At 38.2% G+C, this 24,886-nt stretch overlaps 1 protein-coding gene across 3 annotated transcripts in view; it reads left to right on the plus strand.

Annotated features, from left to right (window-relative positions):
• The window catches only part of arid5b.S (AT-rich interaction domain 5B S homeolog), a 200,038-nt gene that overhangs the window by 168,122 nt on the left and 7,030 nt on the right, over positions 1 to 24,886 (plus strand). For all 3 annotated transcript variants that reach the window (XM_041570338.1, NM_001291081.1, XM_041570339.1), the window contains 1 exon segment: positions 23,637 to 23,835. In XM_041570338.1, the coding sequence (XP_041426272.1) occupies positions 23,637 to 23,835 (199 nt within the window).

The following is a 24,886-nucleotide window of genomic DNA, read 5'->3' on the forward strand; positions in this document are numbered from 1 at the left end:
CTATTGGGTTTATTTCATGTTTAAATGAATTTCTAGTAGACTTAAGGCACGAAGACCCAAATTACAGAAAGATCTATTATCCAGAAAACCCCAGGTCCCGAGCATTCTGGATAACAGGTCCCATACCTGTACTGAATTGTATACGGCATCTGGAATTTCTTATCTTGTACATTAACGATTTAAAATTTTGGTGACTGAGATTATACATCTTTATACTAAGGTCCATCATAGGTATATGACTATTCCACAGGGGACATTTGGGGGCCCATTCACTAAGCTCGAGTGAAGGAATAGAGGAAAAATAGTTCGAATTTCGAATGTTTTTTTTGGCTACTTCGACCATCGAATTGGCTATTTCGACCTTCGACTACGACCGAACGATTCGAACTAAAAATCGTTCGAATATTCGACCATACGATAATCGAAGTACTGTCTCTTTAAAAAAAACTTCAACCCCCTAGTTTGCCACCTAAAACCTACCGAGGCCAATGTTAGCCTATGGGAAAGGTCCCCCTAGGCTTTACAAGGTTTTTCTGATCGAAGGATTATCCTTCAATTGATGGATTAAAAACGATTATGCCTTCGATTGTTCGATCAAACGATTTGCGCTAAATCCTTCGAAATATTTCAATTCGGCAGTCGAATATCGAGGGTTAATTAACCCTCGATATTCGACCCTAGGTAAATGTGCCCCTTGGTGTTTAATTACAGCCAACACTCAACATGGGGCTGTGTAATACCCCACTGCAAGCACCCATTGGGTCCATGTGACTATTTCATTGATGACATCAAGGGATTAAATTTACAGATTACCATTTTATTTGAGGGGCTCCCAAACAAATTGATGGTAATTACATTGGTACTTGAATAAATCCATGTTGACATTGTTACCGGTTTAATAAGACACTGTTGCAAAATTATTTCATGTCTCCTAGGTAATTTGATATTAGTAAGGTGAACCAGGGAAGGTGCAATATATAGTGAATAAAGTACCCCCTCTTGTAAAATATAAGGATATTATAAGTTACCGAGGAGTTTCATGACCATATAAAAACACGGGGCCTAAGGCCAAGTGTTTTTATACAGGTCATGGAACTCCGAGGTAACTTCTAATATCCTCATATTTTGCAACTGGGGGTACTTTATTTATTATAATACACAAATTTCAGTGAGTCCTGTGACAGAAATGACATCAGAACTCACCGTTTATAACTGATGACATCAGAACTCACTGTTTATAAGGATATAATTTACAAGATATTCATGGCTTTTGTGTATTATACATGTATATGGTTGAGCTCTATATGCTCACAACACCAATGAGGTATATGCGGTATAAATAGACTTTTTTTGTTAATTAAACCAGTTTCATTGCTAAGAATCTGGATCTTTTGGTCTTAGTTTTTCTCTATGCAGTGAATGCTGCATGATGTATTGGATGCAAATGGAGATGGGCTTTGTATGAGAACATAAATCAAATTGTCAGTGTGAGGGTGCAGGTTTTTGTCTGCATGACCTAACTGGAGTATGTGAAAGTGTCTGGCTCTTGTCAAGGATAGCAATGTTTGGCTGTATCTGTAAAAACGTCCTTTGCATTTATTTGTCATCAATATTAATAGAGAAACGTAGACTACGGAATGCAGGTGTACGTATATTTTGTGTAACCCTTTGTGTAGCTGAAATAATATTAAACGTTTTTTTAAGAGGTTAAAATATTTCTGAAAGAAGCATACTGTTATTGAATAAGATATATTGTCTTTCGTGGTGAAAGATCCATCAAGTTTTACCCTTTGAATCCCCTATAGTGCCCTCTAATTACTTGTAAAGTTCTGATTAGTTGGGTCGTTCCTGGGCTCAGTGTGGCTGCACCCTTAGATTGGTTTGCTGGATAAGCATGAAAAACAATAAGTATATGCTTTAGGATTACTGCTTAGATAGTGGGAGGTGAATACCATTAAAAAGAAATCCTCTTCCTCTTAAATGTAACCAACAGATAAAGCTTGAGACTTGGTCAAGAGATCATCTAGGGCCAGTAATGCCATAAAATGAAACATGGACACATATAAAGATTATATCTCTTTGTTTTACGCCTACAATAAGACCTTTAGACCTTAAAGGAGAAGGAAAAGCTAAAATTAAGTAAGCTTTATCAGAAAGGTCTATATAAATACACCAGTAAACCCTCAAAGTAATCCTGCTCTGAGTCCTCTGTCAAAAGAAACACCACATTTCTTTCCTTCTATTGTGTACTCATGGGCTTCTGTATCAGACTTCCTGTTTTCAGCTTAAACCTCCAGGGCAGGGCTTGAGCATGCTCAGTTTGCTCCTCTCCCCCTCCCTCCTCCCATCCCTGCTGTAATCTGAGCTCAGAGCTGTAAGTGAGCAGGGAGAGACTCAGGCAGGAAGTGATGTCACACCAAGTTTATATGGCAGTTTCTATCCTAAACAAACAGAGACAGTGTCTAGAGCTGTTTACTCGGATATGGTAAATCATTCTGCAGAATAAATATAGCATTCTAGCTTGCACTATTGAGGCTAATCTGTTGACAATAAACCATCTTGGAGCTTTCCTTCTCCTTTAAAATTTGAGGGTTTTTTTTACTATAAAATCTGAATTTTTAGCAAAAAACCCCCCAGAAATTTCGTATTTGTCCCCGATCCAATTAAATCGGAATTGTTTTATAATAAATAAGGTCTTGTTGTGGATTCTAGTTTGGTCAGACTTTTTTGATTACAATTAGCAGAAAAATTCAGATTTTGATAAATAAGTTCCGTAAATGTATGTATACATCCGGTGTGCCATAACCCACAAGTAAACTCTTGTTGAGGTGGAATATTTTTCCTGTTCTCCGTTTGCCACAGTTGGTCCTCCTGAACTAATGAGAATACTGTATATATCGAGGATAATTTGGTGCTGCTTTTGGAAGCCTGCTACAAAAAGGTCCAAAGACATCAACAGAGTTGGCCAATAGCTTTGTGGCCAGTGAGACACATGATGAAAAACATTCATATGCGAGCAGTGAGGGCAACAAAAAATGTCCCTTCTCCTGTAGCATTCTGTGGATATTATCAGTTATTCCATTTTCCAAAATGTGATTTATTTTAAATCCGTGTTATGTGTATGCAGTGATTCACTTTTATTCATACCATCTGGTCTCTCTTATTCATATTAAATGCTAAGATTTTTTTTTGTCTTAGTTGGTGTTCCGTTACAGTTCACATTTGTGTCAGAGCTGGTGCATTTAACCAAGAACAGACAGGTGTTGACTTTGACACATTCTTCCCCAAACTCTTCATTTCTGTATATTTCACCCATTGTTTGACATCTGACAATTCTTGGACACTTTTCCAGGTTTCATTTCTTAAAGGCAGAAAAAAAATCTGTTGGATATTTATATGTGAGAGTTGTGAACATGTGGGTTTAAATATGAAACATAATGTTACACATCTTGACTGCTCAAGTAATTCCATGCATGAAATGTTTATTGAGCTTCACTTTTAATGCACAATGTCTGCTTGTCTTTAAGAAATTATTGTGTGTTTTCATAATATATGTTAACATTTTACAATTCTGATTTTTTTACTCACATTGTTTTTGCATTAGTTGATTGTTTGGATATATTTTAATATTGCTTAATTGAATTTTAATTAACAAGTCTCAGTTGGCTCATTAAATATTTTGAGCACAAATGTAACATTAATAAGCAACGTTTGATGTAGCTGTACAAATAAGATAATCATCTTTAATCCGAATTTTTTTGTGGCGGGCCAATTACTCTCAATATATAGACTCCCAAAATGAGCAGTTGTCATAGCCATCCTTCCAATCGGTTTAATGGGCAAGAAATGTTATGATCCATGTAAGTTCAACATTTCTGGATAGACATTAGTGTATTATCATTTTTAGACATTTCCCCCATCTGACCAAATTATTATTTTTTAAAAAATATTATTTCAAACACATCCTTGGTTAAAAAGTAAGGCTGCGTGTGTAGCATGAGGCATGTGAATACTAGTGGAGATCATTATTGGTTCTTTTGGCCTTTCCCACCAACCTTTTTGCCCGTATTTGTTTTCTCTCAAAGTTCCAGCCCCCAGTACCATTATATAGCACTGATAGAATCGAATCAGGTTTCCTGCAAATTGGAGTTTAGGACTCTGTATCTGCTATTAAACCACAGGCTTCCACCCCAAAGGGCCCTTATACTGTAGGTCAGATTTATTTTGCCCAACTGTAAAATTCTACAGAATTGATCCCAAGAGCAGTGGTGAAACAGGGCCCACCCTTGTGTCTAAGGCACCTATTTAATAACATTCACATTTTCTTTTGCTTTCATGAATCATATTTTTTCTCAAAACATTTTTTTTAAAATTGTTCTAAAACTCTAAAAATTATGGATTTATTAAGTGTAAAAACCACGAAAAACTTCTCCAAGTAAAAGCAGTTGAGGTTCCATAGAAGTCAGTGCGAGCTGCGCTGATTCTATTGGGATTTTTTTTAGGCATTCAGACTTTTAGATGGTTGTTTTATTTCTTTTTTCGCTTGTAATTGTCCAAAAAACTCAACTATTTTTAGAGTTGAAGTATTTTTTGTTTTTCGGATCGGTCAGCACTTTTTTCCATTCTTTATTTTTATACTCTGATCTTTTAATACGTTTCATGGCATTTGTAGTTTTAGAGAAATAAAGTTTAATCATGGCTTCAAAAAGCTGTAAAATTAGACTTTTCATGTATATTAACATGTCAGGTTGGTGGTACAGGTATAGGATCCCTTATCCGGAAACCCGATACCCAGAAAGCTCTGAATTACGGAATAGCTGTCTCCTATAGACTCCATTTTATCCAAATAATCCAAATTTTTAAACATAATTTTCTCTGTAATAGTAAAGCAGTCGCTTGTACTTGATTCAAACTAAGATATAATTAATCCTTATTGGAAGCAAAACCAGCCTATTGGGGTTATTTAATGGTTACATGAATTTCTAGTAGACATAAGGCATGAAGACCCAAATTATGGAAAGATCCATTATCAGGAAAACCCCAGGTCCCGAGCATTCTGGATAACCGGTCCCATACCTGTAGTATCAAAAAAAGTTGAGTAACCCTGAGAAATATATTCATTATCAATACATGTATAATGTAATAAAGAATACATTACCCAAGGTTCTTTGTGCTGACTTCTTGCCTTGGTACCTGCCTACACCAACCAGTTATTTGTACTTGTTTTACTTTAAAAACAATTTAACAAAGCCAGTTGTTGGACTTCATGTTTAATTTTACACGTACAGCACAAAACATTCATAATGACTTTATAAGCAAAGCCTTGCCGAAATATTAACCTCATCTACAATATTCCAGTTGGAAGCTCTTCAGTTGATGTAGGCCTCGATTCAACTAAACTAACTTTAGATGAAACAAAATAGCCAGCTCAAACATTATTTCTGAAATTCCTCTGGTATGTGTTAGGCTTTTTTCCCAAAAATTTCTGTCATCGTGACACAAGACTCAAGAACATATCTTTAAACAATCTTTTCTCTTGAGCTTGTTTTGAAACATAGAGGCTTTTAGAAGGTCTTGATTCTGTTTAGTATTTCCATATAAGCAATGAGTTCATGCAACAGGCATTCACTTGTGGTTACTTATTTAAAAAAATATATTAAATGTCATTCTTGTAGCTAAGTTAACACATGGGAAACGGAATTTGTTTAAGCTTTGATTTATTTTATTGGGCAGTGATATAATTGTATACAGATGAAGTTCTATATAAAAATAAAGTGCCTGCTGGCTTTTCTTACAGAAAAACACAATTTGTGAAGCCCTAAAGTAGAAAAAAAATTATTTTTTTTTTATTCCCATTTCATTTTGATTTCATGGTTCACAGTTTACATATGTTAATAGCTGCTTATTCTCATGCAGTGTGAAAAATTAGTGCCTGCATAAATCCTGGAGACGTTAATAGCTTAACGGTACGGTGCTTTATGGAAGACATTTTTAAATATATGTTTTAAAAAACTGATTGGGGGAAAGAGTTTAATTTGGTCTCAGAAAATGTACTGCCAATGTATAGCTCAAGTGTTGAAAAGAAAAATATATTTTTAAGAAAATTGTTTAAATATTAGTTATAGTAACTTCAAAAAGAAACTCAGTGTTGTATGTGATGACTGAAGTATTTATTTTACATTCAGATATAGACTTCAAAGACACCATAGAAAACCATTACCTAATACACCCTGCTCCTTATAACTGGCCTTGAGTTCTAGAACAGTTTTTATTTTCTGCATTACTCTACATTTGTCAAAGGGGACATCATATTATACATAGTTTCATGAATATATAATATGCATTGTTTACAGAGAACTGATGTTCAATTACAAGTGCTAAGACCTTTCATTAAACGTGTTAAACAGTCTCATGGGTTGTAAAACTTTGTTTTGCCATCAGGGATTATGTGACAATATTAAAGGACATGTAAAGCCTACATTTTCCTACCATGTTAATAAATTGGGCACATCCCCCCCTCCCAAATGACATTATTTGTACAGCATACATTCCCTCTGTTAGCCAGTGTCATTTCATCTTCCTAAAACAAATGGCTTTCACTAGGAGGCCATTTTCCCTAGTTCCTCGCAAACAGGACACATGCGATGTAAAGTTCATGCGATTGAAGAATGCAGGCTTACATAGGCAGAATTTACTATGATGAAAAGTTCAGATTGGATTGATCACTATAATGGTTACTCTGAGCTCAGGAGAGGGGGTAAGAAGTTAAAAATAGGAGCAGCTTGCTAGAGCAGAGTTTCTATGGGGACCAGAAATACCATCTCTTCATTGGCTGTTAGACTGAAAGCTGTGTTAGTTGAGAAGAACTGATAATGCTTCGTAGCCAACAGCCAAAGGAAATTCCTGAGGGAGGCGGCTGAGTGGGTTAGAGGAGCAGAAGGAATCCTAAGTGATTAAGGGGATGCTGCAGCCTTACCATTAACCTATGAACAACCAGAGTGACAGGGGTTTAGAGATTTTAAAGAGTCTCTTCGGTTATTAAATGTTTGTGTCCTTTAAGATTTCTGTCAATGTATGTAGTTATTTGCAACATGAGCACACGTTGAGCTACTTCACTTGCCTTCACAGTTTACACTCTTTTCTTAAGATCTTAAAGGCATTCTGTTTTGCTTTTGCTGAGAAACACTTGTCACTGGTCTTGATGAGTGTGCCTGTTGCACATCAGAGACTGTAGTTCATGCTTTATAAAGCCAAAGATTACCTCCTGACAGAGACTGCTTGTTTCTATGGAGTGGCTTCCAAAGCAAGGCCTTCCCATACCTTATTCAGGTCAGAAGGATTTATTCTTCTAGAAAATTCCCAAGTATGGAGTTAAGAGCCTCCTGCCATATCCATGCAATTTCATCTTTACATCATATGCATCAACATTGGGACTTCTTGCAACTGTAGTAATCGGGATAGAACTGCTAAGCCTGCTGCTGTATGGCCAAAAAGGGATGAAGTCATGGAGACCCAGAATGCAAGTTCAAACTTTCTCCCTTGTTTATGTATTTAGTAGAACAGTAGAAGGTTTACCATCATTTACACCTACCTGTACAAACATTGGCATTCAGAAATATTTTTGGATACATAAGTATATAAAATTTCATTTATAGGCAGAGTTCCTCTTTTCATTGCAGGTTGACACCCTAAAAATTTGGGAAGGCTGAGGGGTATGTGTTATGCAGTCCTTTCTTTTGGTGTTGACTTCTCTCCTTCACTGCTGTGACCCTTCCCAGAATGAAACCCTTTTTTGCAGTATCTCAGTTCTCCCTTTACAGGTATGGGACCTGTTATCCAAAATGCTCGGGATCTGTGGCTTTCCGGATAACAGATATTTCTCTAATTTTGATCTTCATACCTTAGGTCTACTAGAAAATCATGTAAACATTAAATAAACCCAATAAGCTGGTCCTGTTTTAATAAGGATTATTCGTTTGGATAGTTTAGATACAAGGCACTGTCTTATTTTTATAGAGAAAAGGGAAGTCCTTTTTAAAAATTTCGATAATTTGGATAAAATGGATGCTATAGGAGACAGCCTTCCTGTAATTCTGAGCTTTCTGGATAACTGATTTCCAGAAACTTGATCCCATACCTGTAGTCCCATACGTTTAGTTTATTTTCAGCACGCATCATAGTTAAAATCTGCAATCAAAACCATGTTCAAATGAAATTGTGGTTACTTGTTCCACGCATTCCATAGTCCAGGGTTTAAGCAATACCTCCATTGTACAAGAGCTTGTGATTCCATAGCATGAAACAAAATCCATTCATGGAAAGTTATCTTGCCCTTGGTCTATACATAAAACCTTTGTACTGTATTATACTTGGTTATTATTCAAGCATAACATTACCCTGTTGTCCATCAACCTTAAAACAGGGATGAGGCAACTGATAGACAAAACAACTGTGTCCTGTGATACCGCAATTAAGTTCTGACATTTGTCTCTCATTGTATCGCGTTGTCGAGCCCCATAAATTGGTAACAAGCCGACCTAGTTTTAGATAAGTGCTGAGTTCATTTAATCTTGATTGGATTATTTATTTAAATTCCTTTCAACTGGGTCATGTTTTAGTGGAAAAATAATGTCATATGATAACGTAATGACATATCATTATCAAACAACATGGTCTTATATAAGACACACGATTAGTCAAGACCATATAAGTAATCTCATTATAGATGAGGTTTAAGACTTAGACTTTGAAAAATATCAAAACAAAATATTATTGCATGCATTTTTCATAGCAGCCCCCCCTCCCTCTTGATAGAAAATGAGGTCTATATTCTTACATTCTGTTTCCTCCGGCTCCGTCATTTGCATTAAGTAACTGTACTCCAAACAGACCACTGCACAAACATCTTTCCAATTATGTGAGTAACAGATGCTCTAACAAAGGGCCTATTGAAAATTGGTAAAGCTTGTTAGAAAAAAAAAACTCAGATGTCATCAGAATGTGATTATTTTACATTAAACTTTCATGTACAATCACTGTAAAAATATGACTTAGCTGGTGATATTTAATAGGTATATTTCAGCTTTTCTCCAAGGATACAAAGAAAACTATGACTAAAATAACCACTTCCCTTGCTCTTTAAGAAAGAGAATAATGTAATATTTAGGGGCCGATTTATTAATATTTAGGGGCCGTGACTTTTTCTGATCGGGCTTTTTGACACCAAAAATCTGAAAAAATTGTGGGGAAAAAACTTTTTTGCAATTTATTATGCTCCAAAACTGCTGAAAATCCGAATCTGACAAAACTGCTAAAACTTGTCATGTAAAAAATCAATGGCAGATCTCCATTTTATAATTGGATCCTAGTGGGTTTCTTCATTTTGTGGGCTATTTATAAAGCCTCAAATTTTTCTGGTCGAGTTTTAAGGGCCAAAAAAAGCTGAATTTGAGGATAATCGAGAATTGATGATAAAAAACTCGAATTTTAAACGTTTTATTATGCTCTAAGCTCCTAAATATCCAAATCCGGAAATTCTCCAGCTAAAATAGGTTGAAATCGTGTATAAAGGTGGCCATACACGGGCCGATAAAAGCTGCCGACAGACCGTTTCGGCAGTTTATTGGCCCATGTATGGGGCCCCCCGACGGGCTTCCGATACACGGGCCAGATCTCGATCGGATGGGACGAAAAATCCTGTTGGATCGCGGCCACATCTATTTGTTGATGCGGTCCCGCGATCCGACCGCCCATTACTATTCGATAGGATCTGATTATTGGGCCCTAGGGCCCACGATCGTATCAGCCCGATATTGCCCACCTCAAGGTGGGCATATCGGGGAGAGATCCACTCATTTGGCGACACGCCAAATGAGCGGATCTCTGTGTATGGCCACCTTAAGTCAATGGCAGATCATCCCTTTAACAATTGGAACATGGGTTTTTTTTTTCCCATCAGGATTCTCAGTAGTTTCAGGCTGGATTTCTTTTGATAATCCAATAAATTCAAGTTTTTCCTGGTGACAACTCGATAAATTTGAGTTTCCCGCGCAAAAATTTGAAAAGAGTACATTGAAAACAAATCACACAATTCAAGTGTCTAATTGAAAAAGTCTTCCACGGATCAGATTGTTGTATGAATTTGTCATGACTTTTTGTTGCACCAATATAATAATTATTAGTATATTACGGGTATTTTGGTTTGGGAGTTTTATACAGATTTTTGTTGTACAACCTGAAAGTTGAGATTTTCGAGCAATGGTTTGGAAAAGTTGAACAACTCTTAATTGTCGCGTGATTTTTGCAACTTTTTCCGCATAGACTTTTTTTTATCCGATTTTTTTATAAATTAAAGCTGGCCATAGACGCCAAGATTTAATTGTACAAATTTGTGTTTCATACGAGTGTCCCGACATTTTTCGTGAGATCTGACGATATCAGTGGGAGACTGTCACCAGCTTTTGTTGGACATAACTTTCGTACGTTTGCTGTCATGGGCAGAACATTGTCTGATCTTTTCTTTTACTACTTTATTTGATCTGAATGGTTAGTAGCAGGTTACGAGATGGCACCGATCGTTCGTCCGACATGAAAGTCAGAAAATGTAAGATATTTAAAATTGTATATGCTTCTAAGATCAGGAGAAAGTAGCAATAATGTGCTGAATACTGCCCCAGCACTCAAGTGTCTATTTTCAGGCTGAAACACAGGGAGGTTCAGCATGGAATTGGCACCACCAGGGAAAATGCTGTGTTTGATGCACCCCTAAATGATGGTGGAAAACTCAGAATGGTAATGGTCACTATTACTACAATCAAATCAAAGTTGCTAAGGCAGCTTTCTAAAAAAATAAATAAAAAAAAAGTTGTCGCACATCAAAAAGAAAATTTGTAGCTAATAGACTTCAATGCATTTGACGATGTTTTGCAAATTTTTGACGAAATGGGTTAGAATTGCCCATTGCTAATAATAGTAACTTTATTTGAGTGTCACGATCGGAGAGACAATGATTTATGTTAATAAACTAAGGCTTTCCTGTCTATCCATTCTCTGTGGTCTGATGACTTGTTTGTTGGAATTTGCAACCGACGCTGTTTACCAGAAATTCAGAAATGTCAAAATCCCTCATTGTGCAATGATCTGAAATCTTCAGACATTAAGATGAGGCTGGATATTCATTAAGAGGTTTATGTTCCGTGTACGATAAACTTAGTTTAATAGAGGATAAATAAATCAATGATTAATGTTGCACCTACATCACAGTTCCTTCAACATTTCATAAGCACAGCAAGACCCTTTTTTATTAATAATCATGTTGTAAACAGTAAGACGTGATGTTTTGGAAAGTAAGAAGATAGAGAAACATCACATGGTTACCGGTGTGCCACACAAGGAGGTAAGGGGTTCTTTGTGTTGTAGTAATAGGGATTTTGTTGGTCAACAGATAAGTCTATAAACCTACTGTAACTACTTAGTTGTGTGCTTTTAAACAGGTCACCAGGAAATGTTTCTATGGGTTACTTTACCTGGTGCATATGTTGTCCCCTGGCACACCCCTGGTTACACCATGATACATTCCTGATCTTGCCACGACCCCACCCAGGTTCTAGTAACCTCACCCTTTTTGGGGTTGACATTCGGTGCTGCTCTGGACCAATAGAAGTATGCTTATGTATTGTAAGAAATAATACATCTAAACAATATTAGAAATCTTTGCTGTATTGCGGAGTCCTGAGCGGAACAAATTTTTGAGACCCGAACCGCAACCTGCATATTTACACACTTGGATTTGCTACCCGGCCCGCAACTGCAACCCGGAAGTGACATCATCAAAAGTGGGTGGAGACGAATTTTTTTTTTTGTAAAATATTGACAGTATAACATAAGATATATATAGAAGAGACCTGCATCTATACCCGCACCCGAAAATCCTAACCTCATCCCACAGGGTACCTGCTTTTTTCCGGTGACCCAACCCGCTGCAGGACTCTAGTCCTAGGTTCAATTCCAGCCACAGCATTATCTGCAAAGAGTTTATATGTTCTTCCCATGTCTGCGTGGGTTTCCTCCATGTAATCTGGTTTCCTCTCACGCTCCAAATAGATAAAGACAGGTAGACATCTTTTCTGCTACAATTGACCATTTGACTCTGTAATTCGTTGTGGAATATGTCAGCGCTGTATAAACACAAGGATAATATATTTTTGTTGAAACTTAATTTTCCCATAATGAAAAGTCAGGGTTCATACGATTGAAAATATTGACTTTGGGGCAGATTTATCAAGGCTCGAAGTGAATTTGAGGGAATTTTCGCAGTAGATTCGAAATTTGAAGTAATTTTTTGAATACTTCGACCATCGAATAGGATACTTCGACTTCAACTTCGAATATGATCTGAAGTAAAATCGTTCGAATATTCAACCATTCGATAATCTCCAAATTAAACCGGCCGAAGTGCTATGTTAGCCTATGGGGACCTTCTAGAGCATTTTTCTAAGTTTTTGGAAGTCGAAGTAAAATCGTTTGATTGATCGCTGAAATCCTTCGTATCGAAGGATTTAATAATTCGATCGAACGATATAACTTCGGACGCAGGATACCCAAATTCGATAAAAAAAACTTCGACTTCGATATTCAAAGTATTTCAATTCTATGGTCGAATTTCAAAGTATTTTTATCTTCGAAATTCGACCCTTGATAAATCTGCCCCTAACCGCTAAGGCGGTAAGAGTTTTCCTGGAAGTAAGATTTTAATACTTTTGATTTCAATAGAATTTCTGCAAACAAACTGTCTTCTGGAGTCAGTTCTGTCCCCTCTGGCACTTGCCCAGATTACTGACTCTAATAGATGGGTGACCTTTGCCAGCGCCGTGCATTTGATTTTCATAAGTTCTGATGGGAAAACTAAATTCAAAATCCATGTGCGCCTTTCTTTCATTTGAGAGCAGCGTGTGAAACCCATTTTCAGTCTGTGAGTATTGCAGTATGAGTCATTATTGCCTCAGCAGTGAAAATCCATTTACTCACAATAATGTGAAATCGTAACTGATTTGTGAAACAGCAGTGAAATGCTCATTTGTTTTAACTGTTATAAACTGAGCCGTGTCCATTTACCAACCTCTGTTTTATAAACACTGGATACATTCCAAAGGGGAAATCGAAAACCTAATGTAAACAAAATTGTATTTTTAAAGGTTAAGCATATTGTATTTCTTACATTTATTTATGTTTGTATAGACTCTTAAGTATAATGGCATTCTGCTCACGTTGCCTACCCTCCTTTTTTTATTGCCTTTGTAACTTTATAGTAAATTAAGTGGCGCCATTCTCTATCTATGAGCTTTACCCCAATACTGTACTCCAAATGAGACCTTAAAGGATAAGTAAACCTTTAAAATAAGTGAATGCAAAACTGATGAGGGTGGTATTCTAAGAACTTTTGTGATTTACATTCCTTAATATTTTCTTTTCATTCCAAGATATTAAGGGATACATGTGCTGTTAATATGAATGAATTGTGTTAAAACAGCGCCACCTGCTGGTCAGTTTCCCACCAGTCTGACCAGCAAGTAGTCAAAGAAGTTGTCAGGAGAAAGAAAGAGGCTGCTCTGATGTTTTTTAGGGAAAAAAATAGAAACCTTTCTCAAACCTTTCATTTTAGAGGGTTATCAAAATCTTGAGTATTTTCTGAAAACTACTCTGACCAAATCTGCACAGGTTTTTTCCCTTTACAGTAAAAAATATTGCGGGGAAAAAACGAATCATACGAATTTTTCGGATTTTGCATCCTAAAACTCAGATTTTTGCCCGAAAAGCATGAAATCTTCAGATTATTGCATGACACCCAGTACAGATCTGGAATGGACTTCTCCCATTGACTTTATATACAACCTCGGCAGGTCTGAGATGCTGGATTTTCGGATTCTGACTTTTTTTCATCCTCGGGGTATAATAAATCCCAAGTTTTTGGCATTTGGACTTTAATAAATAACCCCCTTAAAATCCATCTTCTTTCTACCAAATCTGTACCAAGTAATTTCTTCTCTTTTTAACTTGGGATATATATTTAATACCCAACACCATTTGGGAGAGGCTGTCTATTTTCTAAAACTTGACCTCTGTTTCTCTAGTGTTGCCAATGAATAGAGCTACAATCTATCAATAGCGCAGCCCTTGTTATTTTAAGAGCAGACGGAATATAAAACCTCTTTCGTAATTGAATGATAAGATCTCATCCTGTTGTGAACTAGAACTGTACAATTACACGAGAGCTGTAAAAAAAATGATGAATTCCATGGAAAATTTATTTTGTAAGACCATTTGTTCAAATGTATTTTTTACAGTTATGGGTAATCCCTGAAGTATAACATCAATGATTTCTTTATAGTTGAAGGGAAAATACTGACTAATTCTGGGTGAATAAATTTGCCTGGCACGAATTTGCGGCGAACTTCCGCGTGTCACTGCCCGTGAAACTTTGCCGGTGAAAATTCGTGAAAATGTTTGAATTTCATGATGTTTGTAGTGAAAACTTTCAATTTCAAGATTTTTTTACTGAAACCATGCGAATTTCACAATGTTTTCGTGAAAACCTTCGAATCTCACGATTTTTTTAGTGAAAACATTAGAATTTCATAATTTTTTTTTAAATCGTTCAAATTTCACGATGTGTTAGTGAAACCGTGCGAATTTCACAATGTTTTCTTGAAAACGTTTGAATTTCACGATTTTTCTGTGAAAATGTTCGAATTTCATGATTTTTTTGTGAAAACTTTAGAATTTCACAATTTTTAAGTGAAACCGTGCGAATTTCACTATGTTTTCATGAAAATGTTCGAATTTCATGATTTTTCGATAATTTTCCCCCGTTTCTCGGATTTTGTGGGAAATTCGAAAAATTTTCGACGGAGCGAAACTAGAGAAATCCACCCAGCAGCTCTCCAGTTTGCGATTTCAGCAATCTTCAAATTACCCTAGCAACCATGCTTTGCTATGAATAAGAGACTGGAATTTGAATAGGAGAGGCCTGAATAGAAAGAGGAGTACTACAAAGTAGCAATAACAATTAATTTGCAGCCTTACAGAGCATTTGTTTTTAGATGGGGTCAGTGACCCCTGTTTGAAAGCTGGAAAGTGCCAGAAGAAGAAGGCAAATCATTAAAAAAAACTATATAGAATACATAATGATGACCAATTGAAAAGTTGCTTAGAAGTGGTCATTATATAACATACTAAAAGTTATCTTAAAGGTGAACCACCCCTTTAAGGTAGTCATAGACGGAAAGATAATCAAATCGAAGTTTTGTACAATTTTACTACTTTATTTCATCTGAATGGTTAGCGGCAGGTTGGGAGATTGTGGCGTCCGATCATTCGTCGGATATAAGACTACGATCGGCACGACTATGGCCCATTTGCAAATTTTATAAATGAGGTCAGGTTTCAATAATGTCTGGACTATTTGCAGCAATGCCATTTGAAAAGGATTTAAGTAGAGAAAGAATTTTATATTGTTATATTAATAATTATATGTTATGGGTGTGGATAAAATATAAAAATTTAACTTAAAATATTATAAAAAAATAAAATCACTGAAGACAAGATTGTGATAATTAAAAGATATATTGCAAATGAATTACAACTAAAACACAGCTTCTATTACTCAGTACAAAAGATACATGTCTGAGATGTGTTGCATTTATTCCCAGTATAAACTCATTCATATCTCCTATGGAACAGTCTACTCAAAGCTATTTTTTTGAGGATAATGTAATTAACATTGCAGTGTCTGGGCAAGGTCTAGTAACCCATAGCTACCAATGAGTAGGTAGTATTCTCTGGTCACCTGTTTAAAAGCAAACATCTGATTGGTTGTTAACGGTTACAAGACTGAGGACTTTTGTTCCATTACTCTGCTTGATTGTAGTGTGAAACAGTTCCCCAGCGAGGTTCGTAGTCTTTTTTTTTTTTATGCATACCTCCCAACTGTCCCGTTTTTAGAGGGACAGTCCCTCTATGACAGCTCTGCACTGAACAGGCAGAAGAAGAAACAATGTTTCTAACTTAATTGGCCTTTGGCAGAGAGTCCAGGACAGCCTCAGCTGCAGATAAGATACTTTTGTAACAATTTTGAGATAAGCAAATAAGTAATTGTAACAATATAAGATAACAGATCCCTTGGGAGAAGTGAACGCATGTAATAACTGGAAAAAACTTTCAATATGTTCAAACTTTCATAACCTGCCAAATTTTGTAAAATGAACATGGTAATTAGGGGGTGTGGTCACAGAAATGGGTGTGGTAACAAAAAAAACGCACTACGCGCGGCAACTTTTTTGTCCCTCTTTTTATTTCCAAAATGTTGGGAGGTATGTTTATGGCCTGAAACTACGAGATGGTATTAGTACCGAAAACGATTATTTTGGCTTGCCAAGGATCCAGGGAGTTTTCCATCACCAGCCTATGCCTGTGATGTTCGTTACCTACATTATTACAGCACGTTCACCCCATTAAACACAACCACTTTTTCCAAAACAAGTGCCCCTTGTGCTTTCCGCTCCGTTTTACCTTAGTCATGTCTCTGTTTTTTTTTTTTGGGAGTGAAGAAACATTAAATTCCAGATTTCCTGCTTTCGGCTTTTGACCAGCTTCATGAAAAATGTATTTTCTTTCTACCCTTGTGCTGCTGCCAGCTGCTGAGCTCAGGGAAAAAAATAACTTAATATGAAAATAGTTTCTCCGCTTCTCCCGAGTGGCAAAAAGCAATGGAATTAGTGAAAAAGCAAAGCCGAGGTCTCCATGAGAGCAGGAAGAGATGTGTTGCAAGTGGAGAAAATAATGAAGTGCAGTTACTAATGTCACAGCTCTGTCACTAGTTGCTTGTAGTCAAATTAGATTCAATTTGATGGTCATCTATTGAAATAGATGGGGGTGGCTCACTGAATTTTCCTCCCATTTTAATATATTTCATGTATAGGTATGGGATCCATTATCCAGAAAGCTGGCCATCTCCCATAGACTCCATTGTAATCAGATAATTGATTTCCTTTTTCTCTGTAATAATAAAACAGTCGCTTGTACTTGATCCCAACTAAGATATAATTGATCCTTATTGGAGGCAAAACCAGCCTATTGGGTTTGTTTAGATGCAGATTTATCAAGAGTCGAATTCGAGGTGATGGAAGTTTTTTTTAAACTCTCATTGACTCGAAATTCGAATAAAAAAAGACCAACCGAAATTTATTAAAAAAATCAAATTATTTGACTTTGGGCGAAAAGTCTGTCTTTCCAATTCCCCCTCCTATCATTCTGCATTACCCACCAAATTGTATTTGCTTAACACCTATTACTGCGCAGGTCACTGCAGTGTATCAATATTTAACACTGAGTCGTTTTTAACGATTGTCCCGATGAAATACGTGCAATAAAATATTAAAAATGATTTTCTGGAGACAAAAAAAAAAACCGCCATTACCTGGCGTTATGCTGTTAAGCCTATAATTAAAGCTGTGAAATGTCTGTGAGTGGAAATGGATTTTAAATACTTCGAATGCGAGGAAGGGGACAAAAGTACATGTGAGACATTCGTTTAGCCCACTGAACGTTGGTACTCATGTCGTCTTTATTGTAAATGAACAGGAATCCGCACCCTTGCTTGCCAGCCGGGGGGCTAGGGTCCTGCAGCGGGTCGGGGGGGGTTACCCACAAAAACCTACGGTACCCTGCGGGTTACAGGTAGAAGTTTCGGGAGCCGGTATAGACGCAGGTCGGCGGTTCTCCGGGTTTGCGGGTCGTGGAATAGCGAGTTTTACTCCTTTTTTTCTGATCACACCTACTTCCAATGATGTCACTTCCGGTTTACAACGACAGCACTTCCTGTTTTACTCCTTTGTTTCTGATCACACCTACTTCCAATGATGTCACTTCCAGTTTACAACGACAGCACTTCCGGTTTTACTCGTTTTTTTCTTATCACTTCAACTTCTAAAGATGTCACTTCCGGTTTACAATGACAGCACTTCCTGTTTCTTGATGGTCAGCGGATCGGGTTGCGGATAAAGGTACTCGCGCAGGGCCGGAACTAGGGGTAGGCAGAGTAGGCACGTGCCTAGGGCGCAAAGGTGGAGGGGCGCCAGGCACGTACTTACTCCTACCCCTAGTCCGGTCCCTTCTCTGCCGACCGCCCACTGTGCCATGCATGCGTCAATTTGCGCAGAAGCAGTTTCCACGCATACACAGGAGCGTCTTTTCACGCATGCGCAGAAGCGTATTTTTGCGCATGCGCAGAAGCGCTGATCCAGCCGGCGCAGCAGCCGGGCAGGCTGCCTAGGGCGCCTGCCCGGCTTGGCCCGGCTCTGTACTCGCGGGTCGGGCAGCGGGTCCAAGCAGGTAAGTATGCGGGTTGCAGTTCACGGGTCGGGTTTAACAAATTGGTTCCACGCAGGACTCTACGAGGGGCATTTGACCCTAAGGGATTAACGTTGAGAGAAGCTGTTTAATATGGGGACTGTCATCTCGGATCTTCTGCTGCGCTCTAAATTTTTATTATGTAAACATGAACTGTAATATTACAGCAGGACACAGGGATTTGGCAGTGCAGTATTATTTTGGGAAGGCTTCATAGAGGGAGAGAGAGAGCAGTTTACAATTTTAGCAGCTGTAACGTGTTTAACTTGGTCTGTAATAGGATCTGAGGATGGCTATTCCCCCACGGGCCCTGTTTAGCTGCTCTGCTGGCAGGAGGCCATGCATTGAGTTAGAAAGCATTAGTCACTGGCCTGCGCGCATACCATGTCAGAGCATGCTTTCTTAATGAATTTTGTATTCACTGTAATGTAACACGATTGTTATTTTGTCACGGCTCTTCTGTGAAACACTGGCATTACCGGACGGCCCTTCTCAGAAACCCCAATACGTAGAAATGCCCATAAGGGATACAGAATAAGGATGGGTCTACTTGTTTTGTGTATAATTTTAATCTCAGACATGCCAGTACTCCTGACTTTTTAGCCCACTGGTCTCCTGCTTCCATCATTTTCAATTAAAGGGGAACTGTCGTGAAAATGAAAATTTAATACAAGCTTCAGCATAACGAAACTTCTAAATAAAATAGATTAAAAATTCTGTATAATTTCTGAAATAATCAAGTTTATTTTCACTATTCCTCTCTCAGCATCTGTTTCTCTTCATTCTGTCTTCATGCAGCAGTTGGGTGTCAGATATTTATTGACAGTTAGATCCAATATATCTTATAGGGGGGGATTCCTTTCCTAGAAGATGTATTAGATCTCACTCAAATAACTGATTCCAGTACAAACAAAATCTAACATAATAACTGCCTTTTGCACAAATTCTGCATGTAGAGAGACATGATGTCTGGTGAGTTTAATAGAGTGACCTCTAATACATCTTCTAGGCAAAAGGAGCCCCCTTTAAGTCTGACACACAACTCCTGCATGACGACAGGATAGAAAGAGAAAGAATAGAAAGAGAAACAGATGCTGAGAGAGGAATAGTGAAGATAAACGTGATTATTTCAGAAACAGTACAGCATATTTAATTGATTGTATTTAGAAAGTTTCTTATTTCAGTATGCTGAAGCTTAAATTAACTTTTTAATTTTCGCAGTAGTTCCCCTTTAAATTCTTTTTAACCCTGCCATTGTAACAGCAGTTTTGCCTTGCTTTATGGCAACTCTACATAAAAAAGTAGACCCTTTTCACACTAACTAATTTATTGTAATTTGGGTGCCTCCACAGCATGGTAAACTGCACTCCAAAATACCCAGTAAAACACCTGCCAAGGTCAGGGCTGGTATTACAAATTTACCAGGAGTGAAGTTGTCATTAAATTTGTGATAACATTACATAAAGTTTATGGCCTGGTCACTTAAGCCTACATCCATGGATGTTTTAAGTACAGTTGCAATCTCTGCACTAGTAATGTGCCCCCCCCCGGGCCTGGACCCTCAACCCGCATGCATACCCGCTTGGACCCGACCTGCAAGTATCTTATCTGCAACCCAATCCCATACCTCCCAACTGTCCCTTTTTCAGAGGGACAGTCCCTGTTTTGACAGCTCAACCTGAGATCCCTCATTTGTACTGGAAAGTCCCTCTTTTCTCTGCACTGAACAGCCAGAAAAAGAAACAAAGTTTCTAACTTAATTGGCTTTTGGCAGAGAGGCCGGTACAGCTAACAGGTGCAACTAAGATACTTTGTAACAATGAGATAAGAAAATAAGTAATTTTAACAGTTTAGATAAGGAGAAATATTTTCAAATTTTTATAATGAACATGGTAATTACGGGGTGTGGCCAAATGTTGGGAGGTATGCGATCCGCGACCTGCTGACCATCAAGAAACAGGAAGTGACATCATTAGAAGTAGGCGTGATCAGAAAAAAATAGTAAAATATGAAGAGCTGTCATTGTGAACCGGAAGTGACATCATTAGAAGTAGGCAGGATCTGAAAAAAAGGAGTAAAACTCACTATTGAGAAGACCAGCAACTCTACCCGCGACTTGCAAATGCGAAGAACCGCCGACCCGCGTCTATACCCGCTCCCGAAACCTCTATCTGTAACCCGCAGGGTACCGCAGGTTTTTGTGGGTAACCCCTGGGTAACCGACCCTACTCCAGACCCACTCTTACAAATTTGATGATGTGATAAGGACTAGTGATGGGTGAATTTATTCGCCAGGCGTGAATTTGCGGCAAATTTGCACAATTTGCGCAATTCGCCGCCAGCGAATAAATTTGCGAAACGCCCGTGAAAATTCGCTGGCGTCAAAAAAAAATTGTCGCCGGCATTGAAAAAAAAACCGGCCGTTTCACAAATTTTTTGCCGTTTCGTGAATTTCTCAGGAAATTCGCTAATTTTTCGGCGGAGTGATACATAGCAAATTCGCCCATCACTAATAGGGACCTTACATTGTAAGCTCCACTGGGGAAGAGACTGAGGTGAATGATGTATAATCTCTGTACAGAGCTGTAGAATAAGTCAGCGCTATATAAATAATGATACAGGTATAGGATCCGTCATCTGGAAAGCTCCCAATTATGGGATGGCCATCTTCTATAGACTCCAAAAATCTAATTGGAAAACATCACTTCCTTTTTCTTGTACTTGATCCTAACGAAGATATAATTAATCCTTATCAGAGGCAACACAATTCTAATAGCCTTATTTAAAATTTCAATGATTTTCTAGTATTTGGAATATCCAAATTACAGAAAGATCGCTTATCAGGAAAACACTAGGTCCTGAGTATTCTGGATAATAGGTCCCATACCTGTACCAATAATGACAATATTTCATTAAGCAGTAAGTAATAAGAACTTACATGGCAAGAATATGGATAGGCACTGCTTGTGCCGTCCCAAAGCTTCACACAATGCTCAACTAAATTAATTTGTCTTTTAATTCCACAACAGAAAGAGTTGGATAAAATAATGGTCATTTTCTCAGGCCGCTGAGTTGTGCATTAATCCCACACTGAGTCATTAATCAAGTTGAACGCATTAAAAAAAAGAAACCGAGCGCGAGAGAGAGAGAGCGTGACTGTAACGCAATCCATCTTTTTTAATTATATGGCCACTGTTTTCTGCTTTGAGATCAAAAGCCGGAGTGGCGACTGGAGAACAGATGATTATTAAAAGCTCATGATTTGATGTGTCTTTCTGTAGCAACAAACAGGAATGTCATTGGGGTTGTGTCTTTTCATTGAAATTCCTGTGGATTTGGTTGTAAGTTAAGAAACCTCTTTTTTTGTTGTTTTGATTTACAATTGATATTTTTATTGTACACCGACATAAGCTTTGTTACTGGCTGCTCCAGTACAGGAAACTGTTTATCCATGTTTATACCAATTGGATGTATGCGTATAAAGAATCTCCTCACTTCAAGCCCTACAGGCAGACTAGCTGGGGCTCATTTATCAACAATGGGCAAATTATTATCTATAGCGATTCGTTTTTAAAGCCAGCTGCAAGAACAATGAATGCAGCAATTTGATTGGTTGCTATTGGTTACTGCCCATGGGCAAATTTGACCAGTATTGATGAATGACAGTGCCAATGTGAGCTTCTGGCGCTGCATTAGATTTATTGTCTGAATGTGCTGCATTCCCAGTGAAGGTTGGGTTAGCCTGCTGATTGGCTGGGATAGGCAGAAAACTGCACCCTATAACCACTATGCACCATACCTATCTCAAAGAAATGTACAACCGACGCGTTTCTAATGTGTTAGTACCCAATAGAATCCCCATTTTTTTTATTACTGAAATTGTATTAAGCATGTTATCTTACATAACAACATACACCATAATGTATAGGGCAGGGGTCCACAACCTTTTTATACTCGTGAGCCACATTTAAAAGTAAAAAAGTGTTGGGGAGCAACACAAGCATGAAAAAGTCCATGGGAATGTCAAATAAGGGCTGTTTAGTAGCCTCTATATGGACTGGCAGCCTACAGGAGACTCTGTTTGGCAGTGCACCTGGTTTTTATACAACCAAAACTTGTCTCCAAGCCTGGAATTCAAAAATAATCATCTGCTTTGAGGCCACTGGGAGCAACATCCAAGGGGTTGTAGAGCAACATGTTACTTAGGAGCTACTGGTTGGGGACCACTGGTATAGGGTATGAAAGGAGGGGATAAAGGGAGGTTTTAGAGGAGGAGAAGGGGGATTAAAATAAAAGGTTCATTAAAACAACAAAGACACAAGCATTGGAGCTAGAAGTCGAGTGTTCTACTGTTTATTAGCAGACGACTGGGAAACTTCATTTACTTATTGACGTAGGGGGCAGCTTGGGTTTTTACCCTCTCTCTGCTTTGAGAAATTTTGAAAAGGGCAGAGATTACCCTCCATCTGCGCTTATTTCATATGTGTAATGCTGAGAAGAGTTGGGGTCATTTTCGTGAGCCAGCCAGGGTAGCCAAATTTTATCGTAGGCTTCCATATCTTCTTTAAGGAGGTGGGTACGTTTTTAGAAACCCATTTTAAGAAGGTAGAAAATCTGTTAGTTAAACCACCCAGAGTCTCAAATCACTAACCTACAAAGGTAGCCAGAAGAAGTGCTACGTAAGGTGCAGTTTGGGAGGGGCATCATTTGAGAAAGCAATGGAGTGAGGGTGTAAGTAATCAAGAGGGCAGGGGTGGGCTGGTAGGGTGCCAGGCTAGATAGTATTGGCTTAGATGCAAGTACTGCTGGGCCTGGCTTTGGGTGCATGTCTTCCATAAAGTTAACACCAGATTCTGTAGCCTCACCCTACATAATAGTATCCCCTCTGATGCGCTGGGCACAGGCGATGCACAATATTTTAAACTCAACAAAAGTACTGTACTGCCCATGCACATGCCCATGCAGCACCTTGCGCAAATAATATTTGTTAATATATCCATGGGTGCCTGGCGCATTTTCATTCCCCATTTCTAGATATATATGGGAGTGTCTACTCACAGTATCAGCTGATACTTTCTAGCTCCATGTCCCTTAGAGTCAGACGTCTGGACTCCCTTTATTGTCTGGCATCGCAACATTGCAGCCTAATGATCTAATACTTAAAAATAAAATTTCTACTACATTGATTTCATCTGCTGGGTCTAACTCTCACCATTATTTCTTCCCCACAGATTAATCCTCCCCTATGAAAGGTTCATCGGTGGAGAGGAAGATAAACCATTGCCTTCGGCCAAACCTCGAAAACCAGAGAATGGCTCTCAGGAAGTGGAGCTGAAAGCAAAGATTTGTGGGGCAAAGCGTATCAAGAATGAATCTCAGAAGTCAAAGAAAGAAAAGGATCCCACGGCAAAAGGCCTTGATATGACTGAGGTAAATTGGGGCATTGCACCTAGTCTTATTGGTGAGGGATCTGCAACTTGGGTTTCTTCCACTTTATCATTATCATTTAAGCAATTTAGGGGATTTGGCATAAATGTCCAAATATTGTACAGGTATGGGATCCATTATCCAGAAACTTAAATCCTATACCTGTATTAGGAGCCACCGGGGTATGCCTGGGGACATAGCTAGGTGTAGCCAGAGTGGATTAGGAACATTGCCAAAACTCTCCTGACTTTTTGATTTGCAAATATTAGGGAGTGATACCGTAACATTATCCAGAAAGCTCTGAATTAGGGGAAGGCCCATCACCCATACACTCTAATCAAATCATTGCAATTTCTTTTAATCGTTTTTATTCTTTTTCTAAAACAGTACCTTGTGCTCGATCCAAACTAAAATATAATTCATTCTTAATAGATGCAAAACTATCCTGTTGGATTTATTTATTTATTTAGTTTCAATTCATTTTAAGATCCACATTATGGAGAGATCCCTTATCCAGAAAACCCCAGCTCCCTAACTTGCTGAATAATAATACTGTATACAGTATATTGTCACATATTATTGGTTTGCTTTAGATGCTGTAGAGTAATAAGGCCAAAATCTTGGTTACTTGTGGTGTTCCCACTTTTATTGGCTAATGAGCTGTCATTTCATTTCACCACCCTGATATCCCTAAATATGCAGTACTGGACTTAGTGTTTTATGTCTCACTAACACACCATTCATATTTTATGTTGACCTTTGAGGCCTTTAAAGGACCTGTGTTAAGAGCCCTGCATCAGGTACCCGTGGAATACCCACAAGGTGGTCGGGTTTTGGGCAGAAATTTCTCAGTACCTGTGCAGGTAGTCTGCGTGTAACCCGTCTGAGTACCCGGCTGTGTTGCAGGAGTGGTCCATCCTACCCTCTTTTGAGTTTGTGGTAGCGGAATAGGGTCCTGCATGGTGTCACTTTCTGGTAAAAATGAGATTACTTCCGGGTAAAAGTGAGGTCACTTCCGGTTTTCGCAGGGGTGGGTGGTAAGTGAGCTGTTTGC

This window comes from Xenopus laevis, chromosome 7S (genome assembly GCF_017654675.1).
Source record: "Xenopus laevis strain J_2021 chromosome 7S, Xenopus_laevis_v10.1, whole genome shotgun sequence".
Classification (NCBI taxonomy): Eukaryota; Metazoa; Chordata; class Amphibia; order Anura; family Pipidae; genus Xenopus; species Xenopus laevis.